The sequence below is a fragment of the Aulonocara sp. 'chitande type north' Nkhata Bay genome, linkage group LG3 (genome assembly GCF_057382095.1).
Source record: "Aulonocara sp. 'chitande type north' Nkhata Bay isolate Kocher_YH1m ecotype deep benthic linkage group LG3, A_spYH_male_GT1.1, whole genome shotgun sequence".
NCBI lineage: Eukaryota > Metazoa > Chordata > Actinopteri > Cichliformes > Cichlidae > Aulonocara > Aulonocara sp. 'chitande type north' Nkhata Bay.
Window position 1 is genome coordinate 5,915,465 of NC_141346.1, and position 15,447 is coordinate 5,930,911.

Here is a 15,447-nt window from a genome sequence, read left to right on the forward strand (position 1 = left end):
CTAATTTTTTTTTAAAATATTTCTTCTCGTCTATATGGGGGCCACAAGAAATTCGTTGTATTGGGATATGGGATTTTTATCATATCGCACATCCCTTGCCCAGAGTTCTTTGAAGCGCAGTGGACCGTCTTTGAAATCCGTCAAGTTTTCATCAGATTACGGCATTGAGAGAAAAACGTCTTCACTTTCCAAACTTTCCGAAGGATCAAATGAATGAGAGGAAATCCACAATATCTGATCTACTTTTCTTTCAGTCTTTGTGGAGGAGCTTTTACGGACTGTGGCACAACTGAAACACCCATCAAGCTGTCTCTTGATCTCTAAGTATTTCTCAGCAACCAGGCATTGGTTGGTTGTTGGCACAAGTGTAGAGCTGCTGGAGTTACTCACAGTTGGTTTAATCCATCCATCCATCCCTCTTCTTCCGCTTATCCGGGGCAGAGTCACAGGGGCAGTTGCCTAAGCAAAGAACCCCAGACCTCCCTTTCCCCAGCCACCTCCTCCAGCTTGTCTGGGGGAACACCAAGGAGTTCCCAGGCCACCCGAGAGATATAATCTCTCAAGCGTGTCCTGGGTCTGCACCGGGGCCTCCTCCTGGTGGGACATGCCCAGAACACCTCATCCAGGAGGGGCTCAGGAGGCATCCTTGTCAGATACCCAAACCACCTCAACTGGCTCCTTTCGATGTAGAGGAGCAGCGGCTCTACTCTGAGCCCCTCTCAGATGGCTGAACTTCTCACCCCATCTCTAAGGGAGAGGCCAGCCCCCATTCAGAGGAAGCCCATTTCTCCCGCTTGTATCCGTGATCTCATTCTTTCGGTCACTACCCACATCCCGAGGGGATAAGTGAGGGTAGGGACATAGATCAACTGGTATACTGAGAGATTCACCTTTACACTCAGCTCTCTCGTCACCACAAAAGAGCAGTGCAACATCCGCATCACTGCAGCCACAACCAAGGCAGAGTGCATCACCTAGCAGCAACGATTTCAACGTATTGCTGGCTATGCGGACCAAGCTTTTGTAACGGTCGTATAACGATCGAATGGCCCATAGCAATGGGCCAAACACCCCATACTCCCGGAGCACCCCCCGACAGGACACTCTGAGGGACACGGTTGAATGCCTTCTCCAAGTTCACAAAACACATGTAGACTGGTTGGGTAAACTCCCATGCACCCTCAAGTATCTTTGAGAGGGTAAAGGGCTGGTCCAGAGTACCACATTCAGGACGAAAACCGCATTGTTCATCCTGTATCTGAGATTCGACTAACGGACGGACTCTCCTTTCCAACAGCCTGGCATAGACTTTCCCAGGGAGGCTGAGAAGTGCTATCCCGCTATACGTGGAACATACTCTCCGGTCCCCTTTCTTAAAGATGGGATCCAGCACCCCAGTATGCCAGTCCAGAGATACTCTGATCTCCACGCAACATTGTAGAGGTGTGGAGATCAAGACAGTCCTAAAAACATCCAGAGCCTTCAGGAACTCAGGGCGGACTTCATTTACCCCAGGGGCTCTGCTACCAAGGAGACAACATAGACATTAATATGTCTTAAAGTGGGAGATTAAAGAAATGATTCCAGGGCCCAAATCATGGAGACAAACATCAATCCACACTTCACTTTATTTCATGTCTCTAAAGTGGGAATATTTCCATGTGATGAACAAACGGCCTCCAACAAATGAAGCTGATTTCCTTTTCCTGTCTTTTCTCCAGCGGCCTCAGCTTCTTCCTCTTTCCCCTGTCTTCTTCTGCAGACAGCTCCTCTCTAGCTTAAAGCCATTTCTCTTTACAAGGAGAGCTACAAACCTTTTCACCCAGCCACAAAGACCCCATGGGCTCCTCTGGATCATCACACTCAGCATTTTCACTTCACAATAAAAGCCTCATATTTATTGCTGCTCCACCCAGACATTTGACAACATCCAAATGACTGGATCAAAGTGTTTGAACGATCTCAGCAGCTTTAAAACTATTGATATTTATACAGTTAACAATGATTTGGACTAAACTAAAATATTGATTTGATTAAACCCAAATCATGCCAGAGGCTTTTATTTGAGGTTAGGATAATTTCGACTCCATTTTTGATCGTCTTCTTAGTCTGTTCATTTAAACGCACAGTTGCTCCACCTGACATTTTTAGCTTTTACATCAAAACTTCAAAGAATTTATTTTATTTGATTGAAGTGAAAATGGATTCAAACTAGAAGCTTTTAGAGAATAAACTCCTACATTACCTCTGACTTGTATCTACAGCACTGACCTCTGACTTTCAGCTCCACCTTTCTCTTCAGCAGGATGTTTCCCTCCTTGCTGTAGACGGTGCAGGTGTAGGTGTCTGTGTCCCAATCTGTGGGGTATTTCAGGGTCAGACTGAGGTCTCCAGTTTTCAGCAGGTCTTCATTCATCTTTGCTCGGTCTCTGTAAAACTGGTCCTGTTCTTCAGGCTGGTCAGAGCCGTTCTCATACACATAGACCTTCCAGTTGTATTTGTTCTCCTTCAACTCCACTTTAGCATCTTCAGGCAGGTAATGTGTGGTTTTGAAGGACAGCTGGACAGACTCCACCCCTGAATCCACCTCCACCTGGGGGGCTGAGAGGACAACAAAGCACAACATGAGCTTGGATGGAGACATTTGTGTTGACTCTAACAGGCTGAATGCTGCTGCTTCACTGGGAGCTCACTGTTAGATAGAAAGTGGTCAGTGTGAAGAGGAGACGCAGCAGAAAGATGAAGACTGACAGGAAGAAAGCAGTGAACAGACTGTTGGAGCTGCTGTTAGTGGGACAGGACTTTATTCAGTCTCTGAGGACCAGATTTGACTTGATGAAGCAGAGAAACACAGTCTGAATGTTTCTGTCACACTCACTTCATCACACAGCTCAGTTTGACAACATGTGGAAGAATTTGATAGAAGCCTTCCTTTAGTAAAAGCACCAAGAAAACACCATGAAAACACCTCACTACACACAAAACTGCAGTACTGGCAAATTGTACATAAAGTATGAAAAGTCAAAGTACTTATTGTGCAGAAAAATGTTCCCATCAGTGTCTGTGGATCAATATTACTGCTGCACATGTTTAAGGCTGAGCTCATTTCAAATCCTTTCTATTGTGTTGAATCTGCGGTAATGCATCATATTCTATAAAATCATATGTTTGTAGTGGCTGTCCTGTGAGGACCACGTCTCTCTAAACAAACAGCTGTTAATGAGCTCACAAACACAGGCCTACAGCTGGATTTGAAAAAGTCCATTCAATAGAAAATCAACAGTCACAGCTGGATTCAAAGGCTTGAGCTCTGTGTGACATGGTTACCTGTCAGTATCTACAGGGGGATTCAAATATGAAGGAAACATGAAGGTGGTGCATTAGAAAAACTGCGGCTTTCAAGCAGAGCAACAAACTATTTGAACTGATCCAACTTTATTAACACAGACAAAGATTTGTGCGTCAGCTGCTGTTTGCTGCTATAGATATAATCCAGCTGATGTGGAGAACTACATGTGACACTGTGATGCAGCCATGAATCTGACTGATTTCTTTCCATTTTCAAAGGTTGATGCATCAGTTAAAGTCCTTAAAAAGCTCAGAAATAAAGAGAAAGGTTGGTTAAAGCAAAGAGAGGCACTGGCAGCATTGAAGACACTAAACAAGAGAAACAGATCAGAGAACATCAGACTGAATAAGTGGAATAAAGTGAAACAGAACTAACGCTCCCTAAGAATGGAGCTGTCAGAGGAAGAGAGCAGCAAACTGAAAGTCTCTGTTAGCTGCAGAGCTCTGAAACTTCACACAGCTTTGGATGATAACATGGAGAAAGGATGTGGAGATGTTCACACTTCTGCTAGAAATCATCTTCTAGTTATTGTGACTCAGATATGACTGATTATAGATGAGGACCAAAGAAGGTTTTTACTGAGATTTGAGCTGACTTAGCTTAGCCTGTGTTTTAGCCACATGCTAAACAAACACATGTTCAGAAACTAGAAGATGTTACCTTTCAGATGAAGTCTCACACATGAACTTTGCTCCTACAGTTCATCTGATGAAGCTTTTACATTTGAGTGGAAATCAAAGAAAAACCAAAACAGCCACAAACATCAGACATGCTAACACTGTGACATTATTGGATGGAGCTGAGAGCTGAGACTGAACAACCATTATGAGTCTGACCTCTGACCTTGGACCTGTATCTACAGCACTGACCTCTGACGGTGAGCAGCACTTCTTTCATCATCAGGATGTTTCCCTCCCTGCTGCAGACGGTACAGGTGTAGGTGTTTGTATCTGTGGGGTATTTCAGGGTCAGACTGAGGTCTCCAGGTTCCAGAAAGTTTCTCTTCATCTTTGTTAGGCCTTTGTAATCCTTGTGCTGTTCTTCAGGCTGGTCAGAGCCGTTCTCATACACATGGACCTTGGTGTATGAACCAATCTTCCACTCCACTTTAGCATCTTCAGGGAGGCAAACTGTGGTTTTGCATGTAAGCTGCACAGACTCCACCCCTGAATCCACCTGCATCTTGTAACCTGAGAGGACAAAAAATCACAACATGATCTGTAGTAAAAGTTAACAATGATCATATATCTGGCCTCCTTAAAGTAAACTTATTTCTGTGCGGCAGTGTATTATTTGATTCCATTAATCAAAATATTTTGTCACATAAAAAACTGAACACACTGTTTCTCTTCTGGCTCTTGGCAAAGCCGATCGCACTTTTCTCTTCTCCCTTCCCTTATCTTCCCTGCTTAGTGTCTTGTGTCCTTGTCTAGTCTCGCCTATTTTCTCACTCTTTCCCCGGAACACTTTCTCACAGCCTGTTCTCTTAAAACTAAAAGAGGAATTATGGATTTGATCAACTGGTCCCTGAATGCAATTGACACCCTTTTCTCAACGAGAAGTCTGGGCTCGGGTGAGCCTGAGTGTTGAAGATATCTACCTATTCGGAACCATGATAACAGGGTTCTTGCTGATCGAAGCTGGCTTGGCCCTGGCTTATCGAAGATTAAAAAAAGCTGAACCTGTTCAAACCCCCACAAGGCTGCCCGCTGGGATTGAAACGATGGGACGAGTCGTGAGTTCGCAAAATGGGCACATTGAACACAGCACGGATAAGATCTTGGAGAAGTTTGAGACCACTGAGCAAAAATTGGATTACATCTTGAAGAAGCTTACAGCGGTCGTGAGTTCTCAGAATCTGCTCTTTGAGTGCAAGAATGATAACATCATGGAGAAGCTCACGGCTCTCCAACGGGAGATTGAGAGACCAGTGTCGGACTGCTAGAACAGCTTTGAAATTCATATGAGTTGTTCACACTAAAGTAAAAACCACAATCACTTCATGCGGCTACCACTCCAGCGCCATCTGTGGTCTCAAGGCTGGAGCTGAACAAAAACACCCTGATAATAGACTGTGCATAGACGGTTTCTTCCTATCCTACGCAAGGCCACCTGGGTTGGCCAGAGAGGACAGATGGTTTGAAAGAGGAGTGAAAGAATCCATTTAGTAGTAGGAGACACTCACCTGACATGAAATAATGCCGGAAATAAAATAAAAGACCTCCTGAAGCCACAAGGAGAACCAGGAGAACCAGGAGAGCTGTGGCCCAGGAAGGAAACCGTTCTGTGGAGAAACACAAAGAATGGATGACCTTTCACCTCAATCTACTATACTGACCTCTGAACTGCATCAATAGCACTGACCTTTGACCTGCAGCACTACTTTCTGTCTCAGGATGTCTTTGTCCCTGTAGATGGTGCAGATGTATCCTCCACTGTCTCTCTCTGTGGGGTATTTCAGGGTCAGACTGAGGTCTCCAGTTCTCAGCAGGTCTTTGTTCACTGTTGTTCGGTCTCTGTAAAGCTTGTCCTGTTTCTTAAAGTGGCCACTTCTGTTTGAATACACATGGACAACTATCTGCTCCAGGTCAGAGTGAGTCCACTCCACTGTGGTGTCCTCAGGCAGGTCAAGTGTTGTTTTGAAGGGCAGGATGACAGACTCTGATCCTTCTTCCACCTTCACCTCCACCTGCTGGTCTGAGAGGACAATAAACAACAATATCAGTTACATCTGTGGGTAACCCACAGAAAACCTCACTGGCCTCCGCCTGTTACAGGGGCCCACAGTCAGTACACTTTCCCACCATCACCCTACCTAGGCCCCAGTGGTAAACGTTTGCTGGCAGCATCAGTAGTCATGGTAAGTGAACTGACTATGTACATTCTTGACCTCTGGAACCTCTGTAAACAGTATTATAATGTAATAATTAAAATAATTTTTTTTTTTACTCATTTTGGGGAATTACAACTAAATTGAAGTAAATTCCTACAAACAAATGTGTTAATTTGTTCAAAATTTGGCACTTTGCAACATTACCAACTGGTGAGGTTTGGCTACACTGTCCCCAGTGTTCACAATAAGAACTGTGTCACGGTGTGTTAAAACCCCCACCAACAGACGACCACCTATGAGGAGTTCTTAGTGACTATAGGGAGGAGAAACTCTCTTTTAATTGGAAGAAACCCGCAACACTTCCAACAGGCTCAGAGAAGGACAGCAAAATCCCGCTGAATGTGAAAGGAAAAAGAGACAGGACTGACTCAGACCATATGAGTAAGAAGGCGTGTACAACTCAGTGATGTTCAGGGAAGCCTGATCTTAAAGCAGAGATGGTTTCTGTCTCCTGAATCTAAACCTCTTTTTAGTGTGTATAACGTCTAACACCTGATCTGGTGTAGGATAAAATATTTGAAGTATTCATGTCAGCAGTCAACTGTCTTAGATAATCTTTGAATAATGTAATGTGTAAAACCTTACATTTTAAAAATCTACCCACATGGTTAGTACAGTTACTAGCTACACTCTAAATTTACACAACACACTGATACATACACATATCTGAGTAGTTCCTGACATGACCATAATAGTCACATCAGAACTGACTGGATGAAAATTCTCACTCTATTTCTGCTGCAGTTTCTAGGATTAAAGCTCAATATCTGTGAAGGAGCTTTGACCCGTACACAAGGTGTTTGAAGCTGACCTTTGACCTGAAGCTGTATGTCTCTCAGTCTCAGTTCTTCTCCTCCATCACTGATGGAGCAGGTGTAGTTGCTGCTGTCAGTCTTTATTGGTTTTCTCAGAGTGAGGCTGAAGTCTCCAGTGACCAGAGCATCAGGTCTCATCGATGTGCGCCCGCTGTAACGCTGGTTTTGTTCACTTAGATCATCTCCTCCCTCTCCTCGCGCATGAACAGATTTGGGATAAAGATCATTGCGAGTCCACCTTACTGCAGAGTCCTCTGGTATAAAACCTGAGTACTGACAGGGCAGAAGGACAGACATCTCCCCCTCATTTACCTCCACCACCACAGCCAGGGCATCCTGGGAAACTGGAAGAACACAATAAAACGAATTTAAAAAAAAAAGAATGCTTGGACACTGCTAGGATAATGGAGAGGGTTTTGACGGGGCTCCCACACAAATGCAAAACAGAAGGTGATGCCAAATAAAATCCAAACCAAGTTCCTTCCAAGCCAAAGACTAGAAAATACATTGGAGCATATCTTGCCTCACAGACAATTGCAGAGGAATTAATACTTCCCTGCACCATGGATATGGTTTCAACTATGATTGATGACACAGCAGCCAGCAAACTATGGGCTATTATGGGCATTATGTATTCATGATTTGAATCCTGGGTTGTGTGAAATCCCAGAAATAAACCCTAGACAAAGTGAATCTGTGGACAAAGGTGTAGGTTTATTTGGCTATGTTGTGGTGATCCTCGAGTTGGGGGATTTGTGTTCATACTGGAGTGCAAAATTTAAACCAAGATGGACAAGAAAAGTTCAAAGCCATCAGGTGCTCAGTTTAGAGAAAAGAGAAAAGAAGAGGAGGAGAAACGAGCAAAAGATGCAGGTAAGCAGATGTGTGATTGGATAATGGCAGGTCATCCTGAACCAATCAGAATCAGAATACTTTATTAATCCCTGAGGAAATAATGTGGTTACAGTTGCTCCAAGAAGAAATGGTAAAAATAGTAACAGTAACAGACTAAACTCCAAACAATACATTATGTTACAGATTTAAGAAACAGCACTAATATATACAGATCACTCAATTATAAATATCAAGGATTAACAGAGGGGATTATAAATAAATATCAAGAAAATTGTCAAGAATATTACAGAGTAGAAAAGAGCGTGTGTAAAAAGGGTGTAACTATTAACTATTTACTTTATCCTATTTGTCTGCCTTTTCGTCTTTGGCTTTTTCTACCTCAAACACCTCTTCCTCTGAGCACTGCGGTCGGCGTTTGAGGAAAGAGGAGAAGAGTAAGGCCTTTGCCAGCAGAGGTGACGATCATGGCTCAAGAGTTGGCAGTTAGTCTTGTAATCGGAAGGTTGCCGGTTTGAGTCCCAGCTTGGACAGTCTCGGTCGTTGTGTCCTTGGGCAAGACACTCCACCCACCGCCTACTGATGATGGCCAAAGGGGCCGATGGCACGATATGGTAGCCTCGCTTCTGTCAGTCTGCCCCAGGGCAGCTGTGGCTACAACTGTTGAATATTCTTAGACCGTAAAAAAACAACTACAGATAAAATAATTACACCATAAAAATGGTTTGATTTCCTGTTCTTTAAAAGACATAGTAGTTTATTTTATTGTAACCTGTAATATACTGCAGTTTACTTTTATTTGTTTAATTGTTTACAAGAGCCTTGAGGAGTGAAATAAATGGAGTTTATTTTAAAATATGCATCTGTGTGGTTGGAGGATGTGTTTGCGGGGGCAGGGGGCACGAAGGGCGGCCTAGCAAAAAAGGCTTGGGAACCAGTGAACTAACATATCAACATGAATATAGTTGGTGGTTTCAGCAGAAAATACCACACAGTTGGGTTTTGTACCACGTGTTCATGCCCCGGTTTTACATCTCACTCTCTAGAGGTCTGACTGACTGAGCAACATGCTCAAAAGCACGATCACCTCTAGTTTTAAAATCGGAGTGAAGAAAACCTACAGACCCTGGTTAGAGGATCATAGAGGCTGGCTGCTCTGATAAGGTTTCTAGAAGCTTTGCTATATAAGAAGAGCCTGTCTATGTAGGGCTCTGTGTGTTTTTGTTACTTTGTGTGTGTGTAATCTGTAAAGTGTTAAGGTTCAAATATTGAGGAAGGAGAGTACAAACAACCATGGTCCAGAAGAGCTTGGTCAAACAATTGATTTTATGAAATACACGCGTGGGAAGATCACTCCGTTCGCAGACAGCGCTGATCTCCGACTAATCAAAGCATAAGCAGATATTTTATACCATCAGGGCTTGAATTTAATGACGCCCCTTCAACGTCACAGATACACTTCATACATAGGTCACATCAAAACCACAATGACTTTTAACACAGTTTAAAAAGGAACATTGTCTCTGTCTTCATGGCAGATGTTTCCTGTCAAGCTTTTGACTGCCGCTTCTTCAAAACCCACAGTTACAAGCAAACATGATTAACCTCTCACCTATAAATGAACTCACTAACTGTCTGTGTCTCGTCCTTAAATGCTCTCTCATCTCACCCGTTGCACTTCTGACCTTTCACCAGAACAGAGGCTCATCCTTACATGTAATCCTCAGAATAACCTGCACCTGACTCTGCTTTCGATTTCACTTCTGCAAAAGGCACACTCTGCAAACCTGCAATTTCCTGTCAGCCTGCAACTTAGTCTTTATGAAAGACACATACACTGTTTAAACATCTGAATGCAATATGAATGCTGTAGATTATATTATTAATGCAATGGTAATGATGATGATTATTAACAGTAGCAGCCAAAAAATTTCCCTGATCTCCACAAAAGCAATGGTAGGAGAAACCATTAAAACTATTAATTAGATGGCCCAGAGGTAACAGAAAACAGAACTGATCCAAGCATTGAGCCCTAGGGAACTCCACGTACAAACGGTGCAGATGAGGACCATTCATTGATTAATATAAATTCTGAAGTATCTCTTTGATAGTATTAAGAAAACCATTTGAGAGCAGCACCAGTGACACCAGCCCAGTTTTTTAATCTGTTAGTAAGAGTAAGAGTAGCATGATTTTTTTATTCTATTTTTTGCCTCCCTCTTCCCGTTCCACCACACCCACCCACACATGGAGGGCCTTGGGGTGCAGGGGAGGCATTGCTTTTCTGTCCCCTTCTGGCCGCCTGTGCCTCAATTTTATTCCACAACCTAGACATCCACATTACTCACACTCTCATTACACATACACATAGGGCCTTGGGGTTGGGCACGTTATATGGCGTCCAGAGGACGGTCCGTGTATTCAACCTCACCTCTGCTGCCACTGCCCACCTCTCAATTTTGAATGAGGGTTCTCGGTAGGAAGGTGCTGTCACCTGCTGCTCTCTGGAAGGAAGGCCGTCTGGTTGGGGGCTGGGACGTGGGGCTACCCTGCTACTGTGAAGCTGGAGGTGATCTGCTTGTCTCCACCCCAGGGAAAAGGGCAACATCTCCTGGGTCTAGGTGCGGTTTCCCCCTCTGGGGGCGAGGGTACCTGGACCTGGGATATAAAGTATGTTTGGGGGGTGAGAATGTGTGTACAGTGTCTATTTGTGTCTGTGTTTACGTTGGGTGAGTGCTGAGTATTTGTATATGTGTGGAAGAGGGTGGGAATGCACGTTTGTATGTGTGTGTGCCTGTTTGTCTGTGTCTATGTCAGGTTGGGTCTTAGACTCCACCTCTCTTGTAACATCTCAGGCCCTCCAAAGTATGGAGGCCTATCTCCCCCAACCACACTCCCTGCCGGTGGCTGATGACCCATACCCCGATGGGTATTGGTGGTTCTTGGTGTCTGGGGCTGGGCGCTCAGGTATATACCGGCTCACTCCCAGTGGTTGCTTCCTAGTGGGGTCCGTAGCCCGTGGCTCGGTCGGGCCCCTTCCGGGGGGTGGGGGGCCCTCAGGCCTCTGGGCCTGGGGCTCAGTCCATTCTGGCACAGCTGGCTGCTGGCAGAGCCCTGGGCACAGCACTGCAGCCCCCTCTGGCTTCTACTCCGTAGCTGCTGGGTGACCCCTCATCTGGGGCTCTCCTCAGCTCTTCCCAGGAGGGTGGCACGGATGCCCCTCCGATGGTCCTCCTTGGGCTCTCGCATTCTGGGGCCACTGCATGTCTGGAGCCTGGATCTCCTCCATGCCTGCTTCATGCCCTGGGGGACAGGGCTATGGCTCCCCACACCCTCTAGCAGATTATTACATGAAGAAACCTTTTGAATACAAGCATGCTGATCCACACAGGTGTGCACATAGGTGTACACTGTTCAAAGACACAAACCACACCTTCCTTGGCTGCTTCCTCAAAGCAAAGAAAACCTCATTAAAGACATGAGACTGAACAGTTTTCTCTGGGAGGACAACACCAGACACAGAACTCTGTTAAAGGTTATTTGTGATTGGACAGTAGGTCCGACATTGCCAGAGAGTTTATAGATAAACTGAGACTAAAAGCTAAAGTCCAGGCTGGTCCAGTGTTATGTGTGGGGCCAGTGACATGTTGGACTAAATTAAATGCCTGTGCATGTCCACTTGTGAGCAGAGGTGTTTCAGTGGGGAGTTCAGTAAGAGTTTGATAACGACCGTTATCAGGGACGGAGTCAAAGAGAACAACTGCATACACTGAGTTTAATAATTTACACTGACTTCAGGAAGTTTGTTAATCCTGTTTTGAGGAGTGTATCTGTGATTTAGTTACTAAGTGGAGAATAGCTCTGTTTGATTAACCTTTAACACTGTGTAAATTTACTGTGTATTTATTTTAAAAAGTAACCACATCTGACTTTCTGCTCAGCTGTTTCGTACATCTGGTCATGGTATAGAGGACAGAGCAGATTTTATTTTGGACTGAACCTTACATGGCACTGCAATAAAAACCAGAAACACTGCAAACAACTGCCCTGACTATAAATATGAACCCGTCTACCTCCCCTTTCATCCTGCCAACACTCCATCGTTACACCAACATCACCAAAGAGAAGAAACACAAGGATCTCTGCTCAAAATGTTTTGGATGAAAAGCTGTAGAGAAGAGACTAATCTTTAAGGCTCTCCCTCTAAAATGTTACACTGTGAAAGAAAGACTAAAATAATAAATACACAAGCAAAGAGGTCAGCAGCAAAAATAGCTGGGATTGGAATAGCGGGATTGGAACTGACCTCAGAGCAGCCATGCTGGATGTATTCCCAGGCTGAAGGAACTTTAAAATGGCTGCTTACCTCCACCAGATTATTGATCATGGTTCGTAGTCTGTCTCAAACCATCCTTTATGCTTTAACAATGAGAAAGTTATTCAGAGCAGGAAATCCCCCCAGACTACTCTGTTCATACAAACCACCAAAACACTAATTTTGTAGATTAGGACTGCCACAATATTAGATTACCATGTGACCACAATAATTCATGAAAACATTTTATTTTGGTGTCTGTAGAGATTTCAGCAACAGAAAGGAAAGTTTAGTCAAATTAAATGTTAAAAAGTAAATCACATTTAAATGACAGTGACAGACACAGAGCTCAAGCTCAAGTGTTTGTACATGAATAAAACTACTTCACTACACCTTAACTAAGTCTGATCCACAGTGACGTAAAACAGGGTGACAGGTATAAACTTGTTGAACTTTTACACTCATCTGTTTCCTGACTGTTTTCAGCACATTTTCAGCTGCTGCTCTTTTCAGCCTCACACACGCACACACACACACACACACACACATCATTACATTCCTTAAATGTGGCCCTCTACTTGACTGACTGTGACATTTCTGCACTGTTTATTCAACTAATAAACAGATAACAGGCCCTAATCCAGTCACTACTCTTACTCAGGTATCCATGAAAAGCATTTCCAGGGCTGCTGTAAACCTGTTCTGTCTGAAATGTGCAATCAAAAACTTTTCCATATGTTTGGAGTTTCTTACCAATGAGCAGGAATGGCAGCAACGTCTTCATCATCCTTCAAACAAGGACAGCCAGCACCGAGTCTTGATCACTCCGCTCATAACCGAGTGAATCCACATCTCAACACTCAGCCATTCCCGCCTCACTGCTAACAAACAAAGAGGATTTTCTGCCTGGCTCGGATACAGTAAAATCAACTGGCTCAGAGTCCCTCGAGTCTGAACTTGAAGTTGACAAAACACTCTGGGGTGTGGGTGTGTGATTCACAAAATTAAGGTGGATGTGAAATAAACATCGCTGGTATCCAGGTGTAGCTGGGTGTGAGAGAAGGGCTCAGGGGCCGTCTACAAAGTGCAACACGACAAAGGCATGTTGCTGCTTCATTCACATACAGTGGTGTTACTACTAGATTACTTTATGCTGCAGGGCCATCCCGGTCTTATCGATCATTCTGTCGTAATAAATAAAAATGTGATATTTTTAAATTAGGAGAATTATTAAATAATTTGTTCTTACAGTGAAAATATAAAAGTTACTCATGACCTGTTTTTGTCTCACCATTGTTACTGATATATAAATTTACAGCGATGAACTGTTGTGGAAGTCTTCTGTTTAATCAAGCCTGCAGACAATGATTATTAACCTGTGATGGACCGGAACCGAACCGAACACAGGCCTGGGGACTTGAACCCCAGGATTTTCCCTCCAGAGACTCGAACTTCCCTTGGCCAGACAAAAACTTTGAATGACTGTATACAAGTTAGCTACATCTCACCCATCTGCAGGAGTCCCCTCAAAGTCGATGGTCTCGGTGGTGGCTAAAACACACGGCTCCGTAACTTCTCCATTTCCTTTGCTACAACAGTAGGACAAAGGTACCTTTTTCCTCAGGGGTGATCAGCCCGTCCACGGAACCGTTGTTCAGCGACCACACGGACCACCCTGTTCATGACGCCATCTTGTTGTGGAAGTTTTCCAACAAAAAAAAAAAAAAAAAAGAAGTTTTCCATTTTATAAAGCCTGCAGACAAGCGGTGAGTGGTAGCTAACATTCTTTAATCAAAACAAGAGCAGAAACCAAGCTTGGTGAGAGAATGCATCATCGTGGGGCAGACGATCAGCAGAGTCTCTACTTGAGCCTAGCATGGCTGTCAGTTAAATACCTCTTACAGGAACAAAAGGCAGTACACAGCTGTTTCACACTCCCTTGCTACCTTCCAGAGTCCTCGAAGAGACAAAAGACTCTTCTGGTGGAGTTGTCTGCTTCCCCCAACTTCCTTTCAGACACCCACCATCTGACTGCATTAGTGTGAGGCATGTTAAAATCCAGTGGCATGAAGACATTGTACAACAAAATAATGTGAATAATACATAAATAAAAGAAATTCTTCCACAACAGTACTCAAAGCACTTTAACAAAGTAATTTAAAGTAGATGTCCTTTAAAAAAAACACAGTTACCAAACTTTGCTGGGTTTTGTTGGTGTTGCACTTTGGAGACAGTCCCTGAGCACTCTAACTCTAAAGCTCAGTCCAAGTCTGAGGACCCTTTTAATGGAGACCAGCTCACACTCTGCAGTCTGCCTTCATGATGAAGATGAATGTGGATTTTTGTTGGTGCTTATATGCTTATACCACAATGTTGTCAGAGCCACAGCACTCACATGTGTAGAAGGGAGTGATATACACCCGTGATTCATGTCTTACAGTAAAAGCATCTATTATGGATCAAACCACATCTCTTTACTTCATGTTCACTTTATTTCCAAAGCATTTTTAAACAACAAAACAGCTGACCAAAGTGCTGCACGAAAACAATGAAAAAATAATTTGATATTAGAGCCAAAGAATACACACATTTGTTGACAAGTTATTTTTTGTTCATGTTGGTTACTGGGTAAATGATCTTATGACACTCAGTGACGGGGACAGTATGGACTGATAATGATATTATGCAATAATGGTCGTGTCCAAATTCATGGGCTGCATCCTCCTGAGGCCGCATTTGTAGACCGATTACGTCACAGCGACGCGCCGAAGGCTGTCCAAATTCGTAGACTCCTCCGAATGCAGCCGACAAATGCGTCCTCCTTTTCCCCGAATTTGAAGGATGGGTCGGGTGTGTCCTTCGTGGCCTACCATATCCCAGAATTCATAGCGCGGCCCAGCCAAACTCCAGTTTCCAACAATGGCGGCCGCTACTAAGTTTTAAAATTACTCATACTAATCTTTCTGGGTCACAAAATAAACTTTTAACATATTTTCAGGCGAGAAAGTAGCTGTGTAAACATCAAATATCTGCTCGGTTTATCAAGATATCGCATATTTGCAAAAGTGCTTCGACGTTTTCGGAGGCGTCTGCTACCCACCAGCTCGATAGCTAGCCGGGAGCTCGAGGGTTACTGATGCGGCCGAGAACGGCACAACTCCCGGCACATCATTTTCAGATCACCGCGGACTTTCGCTGCTCGGGTTAAACGTAATAGATAAGT

General features: G+C 44.0%; 1 protein-coding gene across 2 annotated transcripts in view; it reads right to left on the reverse strand.

The window, feature by feature from the left end:
• The window catches only part of LOC147333651 (uncharacterized), a 157,108-nt gene extending 143,943 nt beyond the window's left edge, over positions 1-13,165 (reverse strand). For both annotated transcript variants that reach the window (XM_086268417.1, XM_086268426.1), the window contains exons 1-6: positions 12,978-13,165; positions 7,054-7,401; positions 5,714-6,046; positions 5,535-5,633; positions 4,219-4,539; positions 2,272-2,601 (exon numbers count right to left, since the gene is read on the reverse strand). In XM_086268417.1, coding sequence (XP_086124543.1) covers positions 2,272-2,601; positions 4,219-4,539; positions 5,535-5,633; positions 5,714-6,046; positions 7,054-7,401; positions 12,978-13,011 — 1,465 coding nt within the window. In that variant the 5' untranslated portion in view covers positions 13,012-13,165. The remainder of the gene's footprint in view (positions 1-2,271; positions 2,602-4,218; positions 4,540-5,534; positions 5,634-5,713; positions 6,047-7,053; positions 7,402-12,977) is intronic.
• Between the last annotated feature and the right edge of the window lie 2,282 nt (positions 13,166-15,447).